Genomic DNA, 20,232 nt, shown 5'->3' with positions numbered 1-20,232 from the left:
ACGCCTTGGTGACGATTAAACGACCGTCGTCTGAATATACCATACCTAGCACGCCACTTCGAATTCGCGAGTACTTTCTTTGCTCTTAATTCACCTGCATACGCCCTCTTAATCCTCGGCACCCGGCGTAACAGGACGAAGTCACGACTCTATTGCAACCATACCAAAATCCCTTTGCCGAAACACTCTTCCTCGCCCTTCTCGAACCTCAATTCAGAATTCTTGATATAGTCAGATACCTGCTCAGGATAGCATCTTGACCGGTGGCTTCTGCACCAAAGTCCTCTCTCGGCATCTATGTCCGCTCTGGAGTCTACGTCATGCGTACTGGCTTTTCCTGGAACTTTGAAAGAAGGTTTCATCGTTTGCAGCAGCTTTATGGTATCTTAGAAATATGTCTTTTTACCACGAGACTTAAGTCAGACTGGCATGTTGGTCGAGCTGTAATATTTGATCGGGTGGCTCATGGGTACCTGATCATCTGTGCTACATCTCGCCTTGTGTCAACATAGTGTGGGGTCTATCATCAGAAGAGCCAGTACATTGGTGTAACCATGCCACTGAGGCCATATCGAATAACCCTCTCGCACATTCAGTCCTCCTTCTAGCCCCGCCAGTTTCATATTCAGTGTTTCCTCGGGAAGTTGTCATTGTATTGTTTGAGTTAGTCAAGGGGGAAACGGTAGAAGAATATGGCTTTGATCTCTTTCGCAGCCACTGTTGATACTGCTAAAAGTCTGGGAAGTAAAACGGTCCACCGGCTGGTCTCGAAACGAGACGGCCATACAGAGCGCGAGGGGAGGGAGGATTGCTGTGGTACGGCTTCTCTATACGACTGATTATTCCTCGCGAACCCGTTGAGTACGTTGAAGTCTTCCTCCAGTCCGTCGTTGGTTCTCGAGCCTCTTGGATTTTGCTTGTTTAAGCGTAGGAGGAAGATTGAACTGAACGAGGCGCCACGAGGGGACTTCTCAAGTCTATTATATTTGCCTGTACTATAGTTATACTGAATGCTCTGTTGAAACTTAAACTCCATTGCTGGTTGATTGTGCTGATCTGTGATGTTGGGCCGCTTGATGTTAGAAGCTCTGGCGTTACCGTCATGAACTGGATCCCGCTTTGCCATTACCACCTTCAACTCTAAGCCCCAGTCCGCTTCTACTGAGCCTTCCGCACATCACACATAAAGACGTATTGGCGAAAAGACTATCAGAACAAATGCCATTCTCTCATCGAGAACCATGTCAGCACACGGGTTGTGCCCGACACACCCTATGCCTACCGTCCCCTAACCCTTGACAGGTAATTCCTACTATATCACGAGAGGACAATTGTGGGAGGTAAGAGTTACCAGGAGGTCAATCACCGCAGCTATTCATAGCAGCAATGGCTTACTACTCAAGATGGATGGAGACCAGACTTATATCTCGAGTGAACTTCATTTTATGCTTTGCCAAGCCATTCTTCTCGAAGGGACCAGCTTTGTATTGACGTAAGTAAGGGCATGGCTGGACATGGAGGAGACGCCGGCTGGCAAGATGCCAGCCTTACCGTTCTGCGAGCACCTGACTCTCGAGGCGTTGCCGTCCTTGGCGATGGCCGTGAACGAGGAGTGATGCCTTTCAATTGTATTGTGGTGATGGGTGAATCAATTGACATCGTTGAGAGACTCCTCACGATTCATTATTGCGTTTCTTACCTCGAAGGTCCTTGTCAGGGACATAGCAGGAAGGAGCTGGCTGCGGCCTGGCTCGAGAATCTTCCTGGCTAGCTGCCCTTCGCATCCGGAGCCGGCTTAGCTCTCCCATTGGCAGTATCATACGCGGCTGGTATGAGAAGATATCAACGAGATCCTCTGCCGCCGCAAAACGTGGCACGATCAACCGAGAAAGATGGCACAAGGGCCGTTTTAAAGCTTGTGCTACGCACCAGAAGTTCCCGGGCGTCACGTCGTAAGAAACCATCGAGAGAAGGCTCTCGGGGTCTAGTCCTGAGCACCTCGCGGCTCGATGATGCCGTCTCGGCCCCAGGGAGAAGATCAGAAGCTCATAGAGATGCTCGCCTCCCAGCTTTTGCATTTCTTGGAAAGCCTCGAGCCTCAGCGTCACATGCATTTTGCCGAAGGTCTCATCGCGCCGGCGAGGATGGACAGGCTCTACTGAGCATTATGCCTTGCCATGCGTCACCGACTCTCATAGAAGGCCAGCATCATGGGCAAGGATGGGTCAAACATTGCCGCCTAGCCATGGTCTTGTCGGGTACATGGTCCTTGAAGAAGGATGGATGTTCGAGGGTCTGGTGTTTTCGATGCTGACCGCTCACCTGGGATCAGGTTTGCCTGCGGTCAGGGCTGGTCCTGGTCTGGCAGACAGGCATGCGTCTTGGCTAAATGGATGTTGTGTTTCAGGCGAGAGGCCTGTCTGTTTCAGCAGCCCTCTTAGCGCAGCCACAATAGTGCGGATCTGTGGAGAGGATCTTGTAGGCCAACTACCAGTGGCGGCCGCATACATAGTATATCCAACTCAATTGTTTAGGTACATGCAGCTTGAGTGAGGCGACATTTTGTCCGACTAACGCTCATTGACTGAATCGAATGGTGGACTGCGGTGCAGCTCCGCCGGCATACAGCGCATCAGCATTCTTTTATGGCGATGCAGTAGCAGCGCAGGGGAGCGCATAGAAGCTGCGGAAATGGGACCGAGGAGGAGACGCAAGCTCAGCTTACCATTGCCGGTGGGGAAAAGGGGGGGCCTCGAGGGGGCTTCTGGCTTTCTCGGTTGCTATTCACGTCTTTGCCAGTCTTCCAGAAGCCGTCGAGAGAACGTGCTAAATTCTCCTATGCCAGGGGATGGCGACGGCAGACGATGACGCCGCGGAGTCAAGACATCGGACCAAGCAGGGCCCCTTGCTGCTCGCATGACTCTTTCATTCCAAGAGCCGTGATTAAGATCCATTGTTGACGTAGCTTTGGACTTATACGGCTTTATCTCTATTGTTATGTCTCAAGTTCAGGATCCCACTGGAACATCCGTTCAAATTATGATTACATGCATCTGAACGAAGAGGCTACTGGACGCACTATTGCTTCGGCGGGGCCGCAGTCAGCAAGTCGTCGAACCTATCTCCATCTAGGCCGGCGTTAGAAGGCGCCGAGAAGACGCAGTAGCGCGGCATAGAGAAAAGACGCCGTCGAGTCGGGAATTTTAAATGAGGCATCGCAGGCTGTTCACGTTATGGCTGTGGCGTTGTTTGAATAGCAAATACGTGTAGGTAGCCACATCGCTACCGCTGTTCTCCCCTGCGCCCCTGCAGGGTCTAGATGAAGATCATGTCCCAGGACAGAAGTACCAACACTGCCCCTTTGATTAGCCCATGAGCCTTAATTGAACACGACAAGCAAGGACAGGTCCCCGCGGATAGGATAGGGGCGAGGTTGCTTGTGCAAAGTGAGTACCGGTATGTAGCAGGAGTGGCGGTGGTGATAGTCGTTGACATGGCTCATTCAGAGTCATTCTCGATGAGAGAGAGGCTTGTTGTGAGCACAATGCGACCTAATCTCTGACTTCCTCCTCAAGGTTTCTCTGACAAGAACATACATGCCTAATAATAAGCTACACAATTAGACACAATAACATTGTTCTCGTCTTGTATTTTAATAGTGAGGAGGCTCGAGCGGGTCAAATGAGACATGATTGCTTTTTGCTGTTGCTGCTGCTACCGTATACCTGGGCCCGACTCCTAATAGCGCTCTTCACTTAAGAGCGAGCGTGGTCACCTGGGCACATCGCATCACATCACATCCCACTCGTCATCCTGGAACTGGCAATTCCTCTTCGTCGTGGCAATTCTCTTCTTCTTCCAAGGGACCACCTTGGACGTTCCAGCAAGAGACGCTGACGGGGGACCCATTGGGACCCATCCACCCATAATCACAAACTCTCCGACCTGCAATAAAGGACGAAAAGATAGATAGATACCTACTTACATTTGATCAATTTGATACCCCTCCTCTTCCTCCTCATCCTCCTCCTCGTCGAACCATCTCGACACCATCTCCTATTCGAGGCATATCAACAGCTCCGCTCCGGCTGAAGAGAGACATTGTTGGCTCTACTGCCCTACCTCCCTGGCAGGTGGACTAGAGGTAAGCCACTGTCGAATCATATTTCTCCGCCGAACCCTTCCAGTATCTCGATCCTGCCCTCTCTCTACATAGTACCCGTTTGACGATGTTGTAAGGGGGTCCCCAGCGCTGCCCAGCACTCTGGACCCTCCTGATCCCTGCTGGGTTGGCGCATTATTCAGGCCTGCTAATCCTAGTCTCCCACGCGGCGATTAGCCAGGTGGGCTGGTGGGCTACCTAAGTGAGCAGCCAGTCAGCCAACCAGCCAGCCCGTCCGCCCACCCGCCTTCTGCACGACGCACGCTGCTGCACGTTCTGACCTCGACTTGGACTCTTCAAGCCGCCTTCGAGAATTAGCATCCACCACCATCTTCAACACCACCATCTTCAACACCACCATCTTCAACACCACCAGCACCGCGTTTTCCCCCCTTCTTTGTCTACGTGTCAGACCGACCACAGCTCGAAGAATTGTTGCTTGCATTATTGTCGAGCTTCTTCCCTGCTCACTGCCTCGTTTCCTTCTATCCATTGTTCCCTCTTGGCCCATCGGATCCTCTCCTCCCCCCACTGCTTCCCTCGCGCCACATACCTGCACTGTCGTGCTGATCCTGAAACAGTCTGACACAAGTCAGGGTTTACGGGCAGTCCGGCTGCTTCTCGAAGCCTACTCAGCCTACTCTACCCATAACGTTACCCAGCAGCTCCATTCAGCAACAGGGACACCGGACCTGCTGATCTGAACTGCATTTCCCGTCCCACTCCCGATCTGACTCCGGACCACCCCCCCAAGAGCTGCAGTCCCTTTTAGCCCTCTCCTTGTCGGCATACACGAACTGCCCACCTACCTCGCCCGTTCCGCTGTTGATTGGCCTCCTGTAACCGCCTGCCACTCTCCAAAATAACGTGGCAGCCACCCGACCTACTATTCCAGCCCTGACCTATACCTCTCCCAGGTACCTCGCCTTAGCTGCTACTCTAAGGGGTATACGTACCTCGTCCCCATCGACCTACTACCTACCTACCTACCAGCCCTGTCCGCCATCCACGAGGTACTTAAGTCACCTACCCTGCGTCCCTCGCGGCCAACCCTCCTCCATCATGTCTGGCCAGACCGCAGCCCAGGAGGAATTCGCAGACTTCCTAGCCAAGAACGCAGACCACGAGGACAAGATACACCCAGAAGACCGCGCCGACGCTGCCCGGGAAGACAGAGACAGAGACAGAGACAGAGACCACGACGACGAGGACGAGGAAGACCGCTACCGCTCCTCCCAGATCGACGCCGCCATGCGCATGCCCACGTTCGACCACACCAGCCCCTCCGTGGGCGTGAAGCTGCCGCCCGCAAGCTTCGACTCGGGCAGGGCAACGGGCGTGAAGGGCGTCATTGCCGACGCGCGCAGCTATGAGGAGGCACGCCGCAGCAAGTGGACCAACAGGGTCCGCGCGGTGCGGAGGAGCATGTTCGGCATGGACAGCCTGGCTAGCGCGGCCGCCAACAAGAGCGAGTCGGAGCACAGCGATGACGACAAGGACGAGGAGAGCTTCCTGCAGCAGTGGCGGGAGTCGCGGCGGCGCGAGCTCGAGGCCGAGTCCAAGGGGGGTTCCATCCGCAACAGGAGGACGAGCCCCAGTGTGAGGATGTATGGCCGGCTGGACGAGGTCGATGCCATGGGCTATCTCGATGCCATTGAGAAGGTCGGCAGGGAGACCGTCGTTGTTGTCTTTGTGTATGACCATGAGGTTGGTGCCTTCCTCCTACTGCACATGGTGTCTCGACTAACTCATGCTTCTACCAACAGTCTGATGTATCACATGTCATTGAGTCTGCTCTACGACCACTGGTGAGCACACATCCCACGGTGCACTTTGTCAAGGTCCACTACGAGGACATTGAGTTCGACAATGCTGGTGTACCGGCTATGCTAGCGTACCGCAACCAGGGCGACCTGTTTGCCAACCTGACTGGTCTCATTGAGATGATCCCGGACGAGGAAGAGTTTGACAGCAGCTCGCTGCGCAGGATCTTCCAGAGGCACGGCATTCTGTGAACGGCAAGCGTTATCGTCGAGTAGCGATTTCCAGTTCGCGGAGCACACTCATGAAGTACAGATACGCGATGCATATAAGTACGCGTCTGGTACGGATTCAACATACTGCCTGGTCAGCAAGCATGCGTAAGTGTTCTTCATAGGGAACACATCCGGGCTTTACCTCAAGGTATGCCGACACAAGCCAACGGTATCAGCCGAGCCGCATTGATATGGATGGGTAGACGGAAGGTTGGTTTTTGGCGTTCTGTACGTGTGTATGGGTGTTTGACCCGTAGGGGGAGAGGTCAATGATGAGCAGGCACGCAGGCACGCGGGTCATTTTGCGTTGATGATACCAATAGGAGCATAATAACCATTCACGATAAGGGAGGGCACATAGTGCACGGCACCTTCAAGGGTTCAAGGGTCAAGTGTACAAATAAGGGGCTGTTAGTTTATTTTGTCTGCAGATATTCTGGGAAACTGTGGTTGGAAATACCATCATTCATTCACCTAGTTTTCGCGTGTGAGAAGCTGGAAACGCGAACATGGACTTACATGCCACTTGGTCTGGAATCTCGAATCCCGAATTGGGGCATTTAACTCAAAGTAGGGCAGGTAGTCAGTCCCCGACCGAACGTCAACGATGACTGCCGGTGGTAGTCGCTCGGAGGGCAGCCCTTTCTTACTCACATGATATCCAGTAGAGAGCTATGGCTGCTTACCTGCTTTATCACGTAAGCGTTCGATACCTCGTCCCACTCGATGATAACAATGAGCCACTCACGAGAGAGTAACGAGGTAATCGCTATACTCATATGTAGTCCTGTAAACACTCGAAGACACTATCTTACCTTCTTGTAAGAGCCATCTCCGTTGCTCTGGAAGTGCCGGAAGCCTTCTCATACAAATACAAATGGAGCTAACACTTGAAGTGTCACTTTACGCGTATGTACCTACCTCGACCCCCAATTGCAGGCGGGTGGGCGCCCCGCACTAACGGAGGTAGGTTAGGTACATGTATAGGTCGCACGCGCTTAGCACTCACTGATTGTGTGATAAGGCGACGAGGTATCATGCGGACTATGTCATAGGCCAAACTATACATATCTACCCCGCCATGGAGTAACAGTCTCGATGGGAGAGCAGAGCAGCATTTGTCGTACCCAGAGGGACGTGGAAGCTTATCGCATTTGAATTCCCTCATTTACATAGATACGGCTGGCGTGCTGCGATATCAAGTCACATTGGATTGGGATACAGGGTATGGGATAGTCAGTTAGGTCAGGCTCTAGGACATTGGGGAAGGCTAAGATAGGGATTCATCATCTCAGACTAACATACCCAACACCCCGCCATTTCCATGCTAGAATTCGGGCTTGGTTAGTTTGCTCAAGTTAGACTAGATTAGATGCTTCTTCCGTAGGTAGAGATGTGCTTGGTAGCTCCCATAGGCTGCCTTCTCGCCCATTACCACACGGATTTGCTGCATGTTATCTATCTGGGTATAAGGCAGTCAATCAGCGTCTCCTGTGCCTGGACTTTGTGTGTGTCACACGTCTCACATGAGCCGGCCTGAGGCGCCATCTTGTCCTCCCATCTCGTCAATAGAATCCCTACTTAAGGGAGGATAGGATAGGTGAAGAGAGAAAAGAGAGCGAGAGAGGAGACAGGAGAGTACAAGCCATCATCCCGCGGCTGACGGACGGCCAGCATTATGTGACATTGCCTTACATTACCTTACCCAAAAGGCCTTTGTCAGTTCCCGTTCCTGTTCCTCTTCGTATTTTCTGAGAATCAGCTGTCCTCCGCTTCCTTTCCCCCATCATCATCATCATCACCACCACCACCAAACACACAATTCCCTCTCTAACCTCCATTTCTCCGTTTCAGCCCGGCGCCAACTTGTCCTCCCTTAGCAACTTAGCTCCTATAGCATCCCACCCTAGACCACCATAGCATAGCTTCATCTTCGGGCCCCCCCTTGTGGTGCGTCGCCTTATCGCCTGAGACAAGGCCCGATAACGTCCGAGATACCTTACCGGCTTGCCCTGGAGTGGACTGGACTGGGCTCCGACTTTGGATTGCCCCTCCTCTTTCAGTCCATTCAGTCAGTGCAAATCGAGACGTAACGTGAGTGCGTGACCGGCTGGCTCACTGACTGACTGGCTGAGTGAGGTGGCGCCTTGCCTGGTTCCTTCTCAGAGTTCCCCACCTCATCCGCCCTGGTAATAAGGCAGCTTCCCAGACAGCAACAGGCAGCACCACGGTTGCCCAAGCGCGGATCACCATCCATCCATCCATCCATCTATCCATCTATCTCCTCTACCTTTAGAACCACCGCCAGCGGAGAAAGGAGACTGAAGAAGCAAAGCAAGAATAGATCTCATTTGTGCCAGCAGTCAGTTTATCATTTTCTTCCTCCCTGGTTCGTTCCTGACAATTCCCGTCTTGTCCCGCCTTGCGTGCCTACATACCTCTCGACCTTGCCTGCTACAACGACCCCTCATCTCAGCAGGGACCATCGTCCGCCACAGGCGCCGCATTGCCTCTGCCTGCCTACCAGCAATTCCTGAACCTTCAAACTCTCTCACAACCGCACCTCAGCTTCCTAATAATAATAATCTTCTTCTTCTTCTTCTTCTTCTCCGATACGCATGTGCTATTGGGGAATGACTTGACCTCAAGTCGAGGCTAACACGTTCCACCTCGTTATGGAAGCGCAGGCCGAACAGTCCTCTGACATCGGTATCAGCACCCCTCTTATACGACAGACCACGGCGTCTCAGCCGAGCCCAGCACCACCATCGACCTCAAGATCCGAACCCACGCTTCGCTTCCCGCGACCACAAGGCAACCAGAAGCTTGCGAACTGGATATCTTCCAGTTCTGCCGACATCATGGCGCCTTCCAGTTTGAACGAGGAGAGCAGCATGGGTGACTCCACCTATGAGCTTATCGGTAGCACAGACGACGAGAGTCTCGACGGTCGAGGCACCGAGTCTATTGCCGACTCTACCGATCTCGACGTCTACCCCCGCCCCGACGATGTGCATAGTGTCTCAGGCACAGAACATAGTGCATACGAGACCGAATCGGACGAGGAGTCCGAGGCACAAGAGGAAGAACATCAATCACATACATCCTCCATCAGATATGCAGACGAGGCTCTGGGAAGCCCCTCTGCGCAAGCTACCACACACCTGGGATATGTATCCCAGGCTGAGTCAACCTCTTTGCTTGAGCCGATCGAGTTCAAGGAGGCTGACAGCCCGATATACTTGGACAAGATATCTGTTAAGCATACCATCACGGACTTCAATGAGACAGAGACGGCACAGATCGCTGACAACCTCCATATTGCAAACCCACCTGCTCGTCTCATTGCTACTGTTCGACAGACCATGTCCCAGGGTTGCCTGAGCACTCGTGAGCCTATTCGGGTTCTATATGTTGGCCACAGGGCTGCAGAGCGAGATATTGTCTACAAGATTTCCCGCGCCATCACCTCTTCCCAGTCCACAGACTACACCAGCGGCAAGACCGTGCGTAGGAACACGGATGGCCTTTACAACATCGTGCCTGTCGGATTCGGCTCTATCAAAGATCCCGAGGTTGCTCTCATGGAGATGTCAGGGTACCAGATCAAGGTGGATCCGTGCACCCTTGCCGAAGAAGAGGTGTATAAAGGGGATCACTTCTCGGACGATATTGTCTACTGTCTCACTATCGACGGCGAGAAGAAGTACAGATCGTTCCTGGACGCTGGTGGTGCTCAGTTGCAGCCGGCTTGGAGCCTGCCGCACGTAGCTATCTTCTACTGCACTCCGAGCGATGACGAGACCACCCAAAAGACCCGGGATATTGCATGGGAGTTTACTAATCGCCACGCCATCCCTTCCATCTTCATTTCGGAGAAGGAGACATTCACGCAGCCGCTGTCTGGACGCTGGCGAGACTTTATTGACCCTCATGCTGTTCACCTGTCGATCGAGTCCCGGGATCCCGAGCATCCCATCCCTCCGACGAGGCTCCCCATTGATTTTGCCTCTTTCATGAACATTGACCACCGCCAGATGAACAGGAACCTTGCTTACCTCACCGGGCTGCAGGAGCCAGTCCCTACGGCAGAGGAACTGATTGACGATGTCATCGGGCAGTCTGACAGTGAAAGCGTGCCCGAGCCTAGAGTGATTGAGCTCAGCATTCTCAAGAAGCTCGATGACCTGTTCCAGGATGCCTTCTGCAGCCGCGCCGTTTACGTGATCCTCGCGCTCTTGGGTGTGGTTCTTTCGAACCTATTGGCCTCCTATGTCTTCCCATCACAGAACACAGCACCTGTACCCAATCTCCCCGCATCTGTTTCCACTGTGTCATCGACCACACCAAGTAGCATCGCCTCAACAGCGACAGCAACCGTTACAATCAACCTGACATCTACCAAGACGGTGCGAATTACCTCAGCAGAACCGTCGGCGATTAGTCTTCTGCCGTTCGGTGGATTCTTGTCTGACAAGGCCGAGACTGCCACTTCGGAGTCCAAGGCGAAGAGCACTATTTGCTCTGTTGAGATGTACAGCGGCAATGAGATCCTCATCAAGGTCGCAGCGGGAACCAAGACAACATGGCTGGCAAAGGGTGCCATTGATATTGACATCTACCGAGGAAAGGATCCCGTCAAGTCCCGCCTGTCCACCATTGATGAAGGCATTCTGGTCGAGATCAATCAGAAGGATGCTTACGGCGTCTTGAATGTGTCGGTGGTTACCACACGGAAACCCAAGATAAACGAGACATTTGCTGTCGATTTTGGCAGACCTCTCATTGTGGAGGCCTTTGAAGCTGGCAAAGATCTATTGGAGGAGATGGCGAAGAAATTCGCTGGCTCAGCTGCGGATGCTGCCAAGGTCGTGGAGGATAGCTGTGCCCCTGTCTTGAATTCAGTCGCCGACAAGATCAAGGACGAGGCTGCCTCATTCACAGATTCCGTCAAGGACGCTGGTAAAGCCGCGCAGGATTACTCGTCCCGAATTTCATCGGAGACCGTCGACCGCGTCAAGGACACATTCCAAACTAATAACGTCGGAAGGCTCTGGCAAGGAGCTCAGGATGCATTGACTCAGCAGTTTCGCTCAGCTGAGGGCATTCGGGATGACGTGGATGTTTCTATCCTGAAGGCCCAAGTTGCTTCCAGGCTCTGGTGGCTTAGAGTGCAAGGCAAGACTGCCGAGTACGAGGAGTATGAGCGTAAGGCGAGCAGATTCTTGAAGAAGAAGCACGAGGAGAATCTGAAGGCTAAGCAAGCGCGGAAAGCGGACGCTGAGTCCTCGAAGTGTTCCTGGCGTAAGGGGTCCTGCGAGGCAAAGAAGCCGAAGGGACTGACGCACAAGTGGAAGTCTCTCCGGGGCTAATAGGGTCTATTGTAGGGAGTTTCTAGTGGTTTGCATACGGATTTTTCACCCATGGTCGGAACAAGGAATATGACAGATTAGGGACCCAGGCGAGAGGGCTTGGGTCGGCGTTGATGGCTTGCTCGATTGACACACTTGCTATGTTGCGTTAGGATTCATATTCTATGTTACCCCCTATTCATCTCTTCTACTCAAGACCTGCCGCAGCGTTCGTAGGGAGGTTTGGTCATCGCTGCTTGAAGATGATTTGAGAAGGTCCTGTTCGCTGCCTTATCCTTGCTTGATATTGCACTTGTCAAGTCTCGCACAAGAGAGCATCTACGCTACATGGACTCGACTGGATTACCTAAACGCCCACCTATCTAGCTTATCGAACACGAAACATATTTTAGACCGGACTGTGTGTTGACATCGAAAACGAGTGACTGGACTTGACTTGACCTCATTCCATGCCCCATGGTGGTTTTGTGATTTGCAGCTCAATACTGACTTGGATCTGAGAATCAGGGGCTTGAGCCTAGGCTTTGGCGGTACATTTCTAAGGGAGTGGGGAGGAGGTATGTGCTATTGGCTGCGTGTCGCTTGAGTAACCCCCACTATGGCACCCCGCTAGGGGCAGGCCGCAATCGTGCGGCCCGATGTACAATTGCCACCTGATTTGGGCGGCGGGGTACCTCTCAGCTTGGGCCCTTTTTTTCTGTGCTTCTGCTGCGGGCTGCTCCTGTTGTTGACTTGCACTCTTGATGCAGAGAGGGGCAACGCTTCCATTTTCTTTCTCTCCCTCCCACATCGTTTGACGACGGCCGAAGCACCATCTCTTCCACGAATTACTCTCCCCAAATACCACCAGGTACTCATATCTTATCGCTGTGCCTGTAACATCTGGTAAGCCATCTCCCCTCAGCTGCGATGAGATTTGAAAATGCTGGCCTCTCGTGCCCACAGGCACAAACATGTGCTGACGTCTTGTTTTCATGTTTTGCACAGCTTCTTCTAATCAGTGCATATCACCCACACCACCACCTCCTGCAACCATGTCGTCTACCGAGAACACCGACAAGCCCGTCGAGGAGGTCAAGCCTGTCGCGGAGGAGACTCCCAAGGAGGTGCGTTCGAACATTTACCGTGCTGCATGCGCATCGTCGTCCTCTCCCCACGCCCTTTTGGCGCTTGATATCATAATGGCGGTCGCGGGGTAGCAGATACTCCCGCAACAGTCGAAGCACCACACGCGCCCACAGCCTTTGACAGCGCTTGGACTTTGCATCAGATTGGTATCGGGTGAAAGCTAATCAGTTGGGTTTGCAGACCACCGAGACCCCTGTCACCCAGAATGCCGTCTTCTCCATGTTCGGCGGCGGCGCAAAGAAGGAGAAGAAGGACGAGGATGAGGACCGCGGCGACAACTCTGGCAGCGCCAAGGCCCAGCGTGATGCCGCTGCCGCTGCTAAGGAGGGTGATGAGGTGAGTCTCCATTGTCATACTCATTTCTCTTTGGACCCTTGCCGGGTCGCCACGTCTGCACAGAAGCTGATGGTGTGTCTATCTACAGGAGGAGGCCCCCGAGTCTGAGGACGTCCACTTCGAGCCCGTCATCCGCCTGACCGAGAAGGTCGACGTCAAGACCAACGAGGAGTCCGAGGAGCAGATGTTCAAGATGCGCGCCAAGCTCTTCATCTTCAAGCGCGAGGCCAGCGAGTGGAAGGAGCGTGGCACTGGCGACGTCCGTCTCCTGAAGCACAAGGAGAACGGCAAGACCCGGCTGGTCATGCGCCGAGACAAGACCCTCAAGGTCTGCGCCAACCACTACAGTATGTCTAGAGTTATTGCGACTTGAGTCGAAGTGTTGCGAGCGCTAATCCGCCTCTTAGTCGTCCCCGAGATGAAGCTGTCCCCCAACGTCGGCTCTGACCGAAGCTGGGTTTGGAATGCCGCTGCCGACGTCAGCGAGGGCGAGCCTGAGGCCGTTACTCTTGCCATTCGGTTTGCCAACTCTGAGAGTAAGTGGTCTTGCCATAATTACTTGCGCTGATGCTAACATACGTTCAAGACGCCAACGGTTTCAAGGATGCTTTCATCAAGGCCCAGAAGGAGAATGAGGAGCTGTTCAACAAGGCGGAGGGCGAGGCTGATGAGGCCCCGGCCGTCGAGAAGGAGACTGAGGAGGCCGCATAAATACTGCAGCCATGACAAACACCAGCTCGAGCCGTGCCGAATAATTGTTGGGTATAGCCCACTGCAGACGCCTATCGCCATATTCCCCTCTATGGCAGTAGACTACTTAGACAACCCCAAAACCTGTCCTTCACCCACGTCAAAAAACTTACCCAGAACAACAACACATTTCCCTCAGGCATATTGCACGCTCACTTCATCTACGAATGCAAACCTACCCCCGCTTGTGTTTGGAGATTCCTGTGAACCGTCAAGTGATGGTTCCTTTTACGATGCTTGGCTTTTGCTATCTAGCGCGGGCCGGGCTGAGTATTTCTGAAGTGGAAGGATGGAATTCATGGCCATAGCAATCAACCTGTCCCCCTGATCGAGTAGACTGCTTTCCTGGATCGCCCTTGAGCAGTTGTAAATAGACCAAATAACATGACCTTCCTGCCCGAAATCAAGCCTGTCTAGTGTCTTGAATGACATTGTAGCAAGCGTACTTGATGATGCTGAACTCCATTGCCGATATTCAATGATGCCATGAAAAATTATAGAGTAGCATGTCGAGCCACATAATATTTCACTATTGACATTTGCTTCTCCATTATAGGAATGTAGTTCCTTAATGATAGGCAATATATCATGTGAACAGTGTGCATGGTGCCTTTTAAGGTGTTTTGTGGAGGGTGAACGAAAGTGGGGCTGGCACCCCTTAGGTTGGTGCGAGCTTCACCAGCGCCACACTTCCACCTCCACTAGCGCCACTTTTCTCCCTCAACGCCACAATTTCAAGCTCGCGCCACAAGCCTTGCACGTGATCTCGCTACATCATTGATCCAGAGCCGCCCAGAACGCCAATCAAGATGAGCTTCCACTGCTTGATGAAGGGGAATGCGACCCTCCCTCTCGAATTCCACGAGGTAACTCTTACAGCACCAAAGATCCATCGCCCAAGCTTTGGGAAAAGCTGATCTTCGCACCTTCACAAACTGTTCGAATATTGTACTCTTTACTAACGGGCAATCCTCTCCACTAGGAAACGGGCCCTATCCTCCCCGGCGAGACAAGAACAGGTTACATACCTATCGGCAAGACCACCAGAACCTACGCTGAGGGGTTCTTCACGGTTGGCCCATCGGACGACGCTGCTACCTACGTCTTCCAGAGAAGCGTGAACTGGGATCGTCTGTCCAAAGAGGACGAGCATCTCTGCATCAGCGAGCTGACCCCGCCTCGGTTCGTCAATCGACTGTGGCAGCTCCAGTACGGACGACTGCTCGCGCTTTCGGAGGGCGTCAACGCGTTTGTCCTCAACGGACGGCTCGAGTACGTGACCGACCGCGGCACCACCAGCTACCCGGACCTCGTCGACCTGCTGTTCGCCGCGGACGACGACTACCATCGTCCCATCGAGTTCGGCTCGGGAGCCCTGACGGACCCCGACCTGAGCGGCGCCACCCTCTCCGAGTCCCCCTCTGAGGCGCAGCTTCTTGTTCTCGCTCGAGCCCGAGAGATTGCTCTGTCTGTACGCCGGGGTCAACCTCGCCGGCGCTATCATTGAGGTGGCTCCATTGGCGACTGTGGCTTCTACCTCGACTAGATTGGGAGTGGGACGTGCAAGAGTGTATTGAGTATCGACTCGTCTGGGAATCGGCAACTGTGTGAAAATATTCTGTCATAATATCGTACTACTAAGCTCAAGATGATTGTCGAGGTATGTCATTTTCCTAGCACGTAGTGGAGCCTGGCCCAGCTTCACAATTTCATCACAAATGGGGTGTGGGACAAACGGGGATGGCACGCTCTGAAGCCTGTTGGAGCTTCTTTTGGAGCTTCCTGCCTCCCTAACTTGTTTACCTCCATCTTTCGTCCCCAACCAAAACCTTCCTCAAACCTTCCAGCAAGATTGCGACAGCTTCAGTCGCATCACTTCCAATTCCTTCCCCTTCCCTGCATCGTATTCTACTCGCGCGCGCAAACACACGCATTTGATGTATCATCGTCCACTCGCGATCATGCCTGCTAAGAAACCTGACCTTTGGCAGCGCCAAATCAAGCTCGTTACCGAGCAACACAATATGTGAGTTCCAGCCGTTCTTCAACGGAAGGTGCAACGTGGGTGAGCGATGAGGCTGACCCGTTGGACAGTGATAAACCCCCGCAAATGGAGGGCTTTCCTATGAAGGAGTGGACCATTGAGTTGTACATTCTGGATCAGGATGGCAATGAGCGTCCTGCTCGCTGCTTCACGAAAGTCGTCTACAATCTTCACCCGTCCTTCGAGAATCCTGTGCAGAGTAAGTGGAAAGTGAAACGAATGTGAGATTTTCATCGCGCTCACACGTCTGATAGCTTTCCACGAGCCCCCGTTCAAGTGCAAGAATGAGGGCTGGGGTGAGTTTGAGATGTCAATCGACTGCTACACCACCGAGAAGGGCGGCAAGTCTACCTTTATCCACGATCTCAACTTCTTCAAGCCAACATACGAGGTGATTCACCCGATCACCTTCAAGAACCCTTCCCAAGCTCTGCAGCAAGTCCTTCGCGAGACTGGCCCCCTCCCTTCGGACGAGGAGCGCAAGAATCGCAAGGCGGCGGATGGCGGAAAGAACAAGAAGAAGCCGTATGATGTCGAGAAGATGGCCGATGGCATGACGAAGCTTGAGGAGGATGATCTCCTTCAGGTGATCCAAATGATCCATGATCACAAGTCTGATGATACCTACATGCAGAACAACATTGAAGGTATTTTTCATCCCCGGCTGTTTGACCTCAAGTATGATGATGAGATGCTAACTTCCACCAGCTGGCGAGTTCTCGGTTGATCTGTTCACTCTGCCAGACAACCTGGGAAAGATGATTTGGGACTTCCTGGTGAGCACTTCTGCGAGATCCCTTGAATCAAATGGGCATGGCTAACAGCGCAAACAGGTCAAAGTCAATGCTGTCAAGGAGTGACGAGTTGTCTGATCCTGGAGCTTTGGAGGCACTTCTTTCCTTCCGGCGTATCCTCGACTCGGCATTGCATAGGCGTTGCGGCTCTCGAAAAAGTCTCAGGACTGCGTGGCACATTCCCCAACCCCTTTTCCACAACACAATATTGCTATCTACACGCATTGCCCCCCAATATTCCAAGAATTTTCCTATTCGTGTTCACCTCTTTCACCAAGTCGAGCTTCTTACGATGGTCGTACCGTCCTAAAGGGGAGGTGCGACCAGCTTGGCTCGTGCTTGTGAAGTAGAGAGGCAACACCAGTCTTCGATGGTATTGACCATCAACGAAACGAAACGGAAGGGCAGGCAGGCAGACAGACAGGGAGGCTTGGCTTGCTGGTTAGACGAATGGATGGACGGACGGATGGATGGTAGGAAGGTAAATTCATTGGTCGTTCTGTGTGTATGGAGTAAATAGGTTGCCATCCTAAAAAGAACTCTTGCAAATTGTTGGCCGTCTCGTCCCTGTGAGGCTCTGATACTTTTTTTTGACCCCGATTCGCCATTTTGTAGATGATGAAAACGCTCCTGATCAATTCAAGCGAATTCAGGAGCAACTGGCCACTACTGTCGAATATTACCCTCACCAACAGATCAAATAGCTTTCATCTGAATGCCCAGTCTACCGTTTCGATTTCTTACGTTCATAGAAGCGCGCTGAAGGTCCCAAGTTACCGCACAGTCACTTTCACAATCTGGCTTCTCACTCCGGCGGCAACAAGCCCTGCGCCCGAAACGCCCGCTCGAGGATCTCACGCACGACCGGCTCCTTGCGCACGTTATACCCCTGCGTCGTCTCCCCGGCCTCGCGCGCCGCCGCCGCCGCCGCCCGCTTCATGGCGACGTACTTTGCGCGGTCGTCCTCGTGGGAGGCGATCCAGTCGCGGAAGATGCGGTGCCGGACCGTCTCTGCGCAGCCTGGCCCGAAGACGTGCAGGTTCGCGTAGGGCGTCTCGAGGCCGAAGAAGCGGTGCTGGTGCCAGTTTGGCTCGCGCAGGATGAACTTCAGGGGGGCGACGGGGTGTCAGATGCTAGGGAACTAAGTGATACAACGCCGTACACGGGAGACGCGAGATAGACTATGCTTTGGAGACCAACTACAGACGAGCATGCACCGCCATCATCGGGCCGGAAAGGGGAAAAAAAAGGAAAGAAAAAAAACTCACCAGGAACCCCGCCGCCTCCAGCTGCGGCACGTAGGCGTCCTCGCGCGTCGGGTCCGGCACGACGAGGTCGACGTCGATGACGGGCTTGGCGGGCAGGCCGGCGACGCTGGTGCTGCCGACGTGGCTGACGGAGACGAGGCCGTCTGCGCCGAGGGCGGCGCGGATGCGGGCCTCGACCTCGGCGTAGGCCGCCGGCCACGAGGGGTCCGGCTCGACGATCTCGATGGTGCGCGGTCGTCGCCGGGCGATGCGGTCTATGCCGGCCGGGTCGTAGACATGGTGTTTTGTGATTTCGGCTGCGGAGGGCGTTGCGACCGGTGAAGTCATTGTGTCTGTTTAGCGGTTCTGAGACGTTCACACGATTGATCTTACGGTGTATTCAAATTGTTGGAACTGATGGTAATGAATCTTTCTATATAGGTCATTTCGTATGTCCAAATTGTTGTATATGCGTATTGATGCAAGGGTTCCTGCAGCTTAGCTCGGCATTGAGTCATCGGCGTACAGACACCATCGGAGTGAGATCGCGCAATGCCATCACTCCAATCAGCCATCGTGACACTTGAGAGCTACCTCATTCAAGATTTTGAACAGATTTCCCCAACGTAACATAATCCCACCGACATGTCCAAGATTCATGGCGTAAAACCCACCAACACCAAGAGGATCCACCAGCACTTATACATCTTGCAATGATATTAGAGGAAGCAACGCCTATAAGTTAGGCATGCAACGCAGAGAGGTACACCAAGTTCGTCGTCTGTGTCCCAATTGGGGCCGCCTAGCTCAGTAATTTGACCTCTTCTCATGCCGCCTCTGCCAAAAACTCTTGACTGAATGGGTAATCCGTGTACCCCTTTGTGACCTTTGGAGTATAGAAATATGTCCGTTCGTATTTTATCAGTGGAATGCCTTCTCTCACTCGGAAGACAAGATCTGGATTGGACACGAAATATCGTCCGAAGACGATGCCAACATCGTAGTCCTTGTATGTCTCGTCGACGGCTTTCCTCGCAGATTCGGGAGTAAAACCGCCCGCGAGGAGAACGGGGCTCGCATTGTCCCATAGCTTCACCAGGAAGCTGACATTATGGCCCTCGCCGCACGATGCATCGTCGTTGCCCCTGATGCGCGCCTCGATCAGGTGCAGGTAAGCCAGTTTCAGAGGCTTCAGCTCTTTGACGATGTATTCGAATTGCGGATAGGGGTCCTTCATCAGCATGCCTAAGAAGTCGCTGAAGGGACTGAGGCGGATCGCCGTCCTGTCGGAGCCGACGGCTGCCACCACGGCTTTGGTCACTTCGAGGGCAAATCGAGCCCTCTTCTCGACGCTGCCGCCCCAGCCATCCGTGCGCTGGTTGCAGGTATCCTGCAGGAACTGATCGCACAGATATCCATTCGCGCCATGGATCTCGACGCCGTCAAAGCCCGCCCTCTGCACGGCATTGCGCGCCGCCTCTGCGTAATCACTGATCGTCTCATAGATCTCCTCCTCGGTCATGGCGTGCGGGATCGGCGAGCTGCTGTCCACCGGCACGGCGCTGGAGGACACCACTCTTGTGCCCGCCACCTCGGCGGCGTCTGCGCGGGCGGCCCGTCCGAGATGCCATAGCTGGCAGAAGATGCGGCAGTCTTTGGCGTGCACGGCGTCTGTGATCTCCTTCCACGCGGCGATCTGCGCCTCGCTCCAGATGCCGGGGACGTTCAGCCTGCCGACGGCGCGGCGGGATATTAATGTCGCCTCGGTGATGAGGAGCGTGCCGGGGACGGAAGCCCGCTGCGTGTAATACTCTGCGACGCAGTCAGCACCTTATCGACTTACACCGGAGGAAGGCTCGCGCACCTTTGGCGATGGGCAGTGGCACCCAGTCATCGTCGCAGCGATAACGTGTGAGGGGCGCCATTGCGACCCTGTGCTTCAGCTTGACAGGGCCGATGTCGAGAGGGGTGAAGAGTTTCGTCATGGTTGGTATTCGATTGATCTTCCAGAACAGTTCTGGTAACTGCGCGCAACTCTTCGAATTGAGAGATCGGAACTGGCCCTTGTGATGTTCTCCTGCGCCCTGTGCGCGATAGATTGTATAGACAGAATAAACTTCTCTCGATCTAAGATACGATCTGCTCAAGCAGCTGTTTGTTCCATCACGATAAGCGAACCGGCACGTTGGAAGCGCGGAGCAAGGTGTGGCTTTCGGGAAGCTTCAGCCTTGGCGGCCGGTACACTGTTGCAGGGTCGCCGAAGATCACTAATAGCTTCTAGAACACATGCTCTTTAAGCCGAAAGCCGCCCTCTCGCTCTGCTGTTAGTCAATGGCGTTATTCTGGATCGTCTTTTGGCTAAC

The 20,232-nt window shown here is 53.5% G+C and overlaps 6 protein-coding genes across 6 annotated transcripts; 4 read left to right on the top strand and 2 right to left on the bottom strand.

Moving 5' to 3' along the window:
* Nucleotides 1–5,224: 5,224 nt before the first annotated feature.
* Nucleotides 5,225–6,177, top strand: UCRPA7_7392 (putative phosducin protein; the record flags this gene model as incomplete). Its single annotated transcript, XM_007919910.1, has 2 exons — nt 5,225–5,869; nt 5,929–6,177. 2 exons carry the CDS (start codon nt 5,225–5,227, stop codon nt 6,175–6,177), a joined length of 894 nt encoding a protein of 297 aa, XP_007918101.1.
* A 2,882-nt stretch (nt 6,178–9,059) lies between these two features.
* Nucleotides 9,060–11,570, top strand: UCRPA7_7391 (hypothetical protein; the record flags this gene model as incomplete). Its single annotated transcript, XM_007919919.1, has 1 exon — nt 9,060–11,570. The coding sequence occupies one exon, from the start codon at nt 9,060–9,062 to the stop codon at nt 11,568–11,570; it is 2,511 nt and encodes an 836-aa protein (XP_007918110.1).
* Nucleotides 11,571–12,604: 1,034 nt separating this feature from the next.
* Nucleotides 12,605–13,745, top strand: UCRPA7_7390 (putative ran-specific gtpase-activating protein 1 protein; the record flags this gene model as incomplete). The annotated part of the gene is made up of 5 exons (XM_007919908.1): nt 12,605–12,676; nt 12,879–13,034; nt 13,123–13,381; nt 13,442–13,570; nt 13,621–13,745. 5 exons carry the CDS (start codon nt 12,605–12,607, stop codon nt 13,743–13,745), a joined length of 741 nt encoding a protein of 246 aa, XP_007918099.1.
* Nucleotides 13,746–14,593: 848 nt separating this feature from the next.
* Nucleotides 14,594–16,688, top strand: UCRPA7_7389 (putative transcription initiation factor tfiid subunit 14 protein; the record flags this gene model as incomplete). The annotated part of the gene is made up of 7 exons (XM_007919917.1): nt 14,594–14,650; nt 14,767–15,255; nt 15,776–15,810; nt 15,879–16,027; nt 16,083–16,475; nt 16,537–16,604; nt 16,662–16,688. 7 exons carry the CDS (start codon nt 14,594–14,596, stop codon nt 16,686–16,688), a joined length of 1,218 nt encoding a protein of 405 aa, XP_007918108.1.
* A 739-nt stretch (nt 16,689–17,427) lies between these two features.
* On the bottom strand, nt 17,428–18,217 carry UCRPA7_7388 (hypothetical protein; the record flags this gene model as incomplete). The annotated part of the gene is made up of 2 exons (XM_007919909.1): nt 17,428–17,727; nt 17,891–18,217. 2 exons carry the CDS (start codon nt 18,215–18,217, stop codon nt 17,428–17,430), a joined length of 627 nt encoding a protein of 208 aa, XP_007918100.1.
* A 478-nt stretch (nt 18,218–18,695) lies between these two features.
* Nucleotides 18,696–19,854, bottom strand: UCRPA7_7387 (putative nadh:flavin oxidoreductase nadh oxidase family protein; the record flags this gene model as incomplete). Its single annotated transcript, XM_007919924.1, has 2 exons — nt 18,696–19,681; nt 19,734–19,854. 2 exons carry the CDS (start codon nt 19,852–19,854, stop codon nt 18,696–18,698), a joined length of 1,107 nt encoding a protein of 368 aa, XP_007918115.1.
* Between the last annotated feature and the right edge of the window lie 378 nt (nt 19,855–20,232).

The sequence above is a fragment of the Phaeoacremonium minimum genome (genome assembly GCF_000392275.1).
Source record: "Phaeoacremonium minimum UCRPA7 unplaced genomic scaffold PA7_03_scaffold_520, whole genome shotgun sequence".
NCBI lineage: Eukaryota > Fungi > Ascomycota > Sordariomycetes > Togniniales > Togniniaceae > Phaeoacremonium > Phaeoacremonium minimum.
The sequence above is the reverse complement of the archived record's forward strand: the minus strand, read 5'-3'. Positions and strand labels throughout refer to the sequence as shown.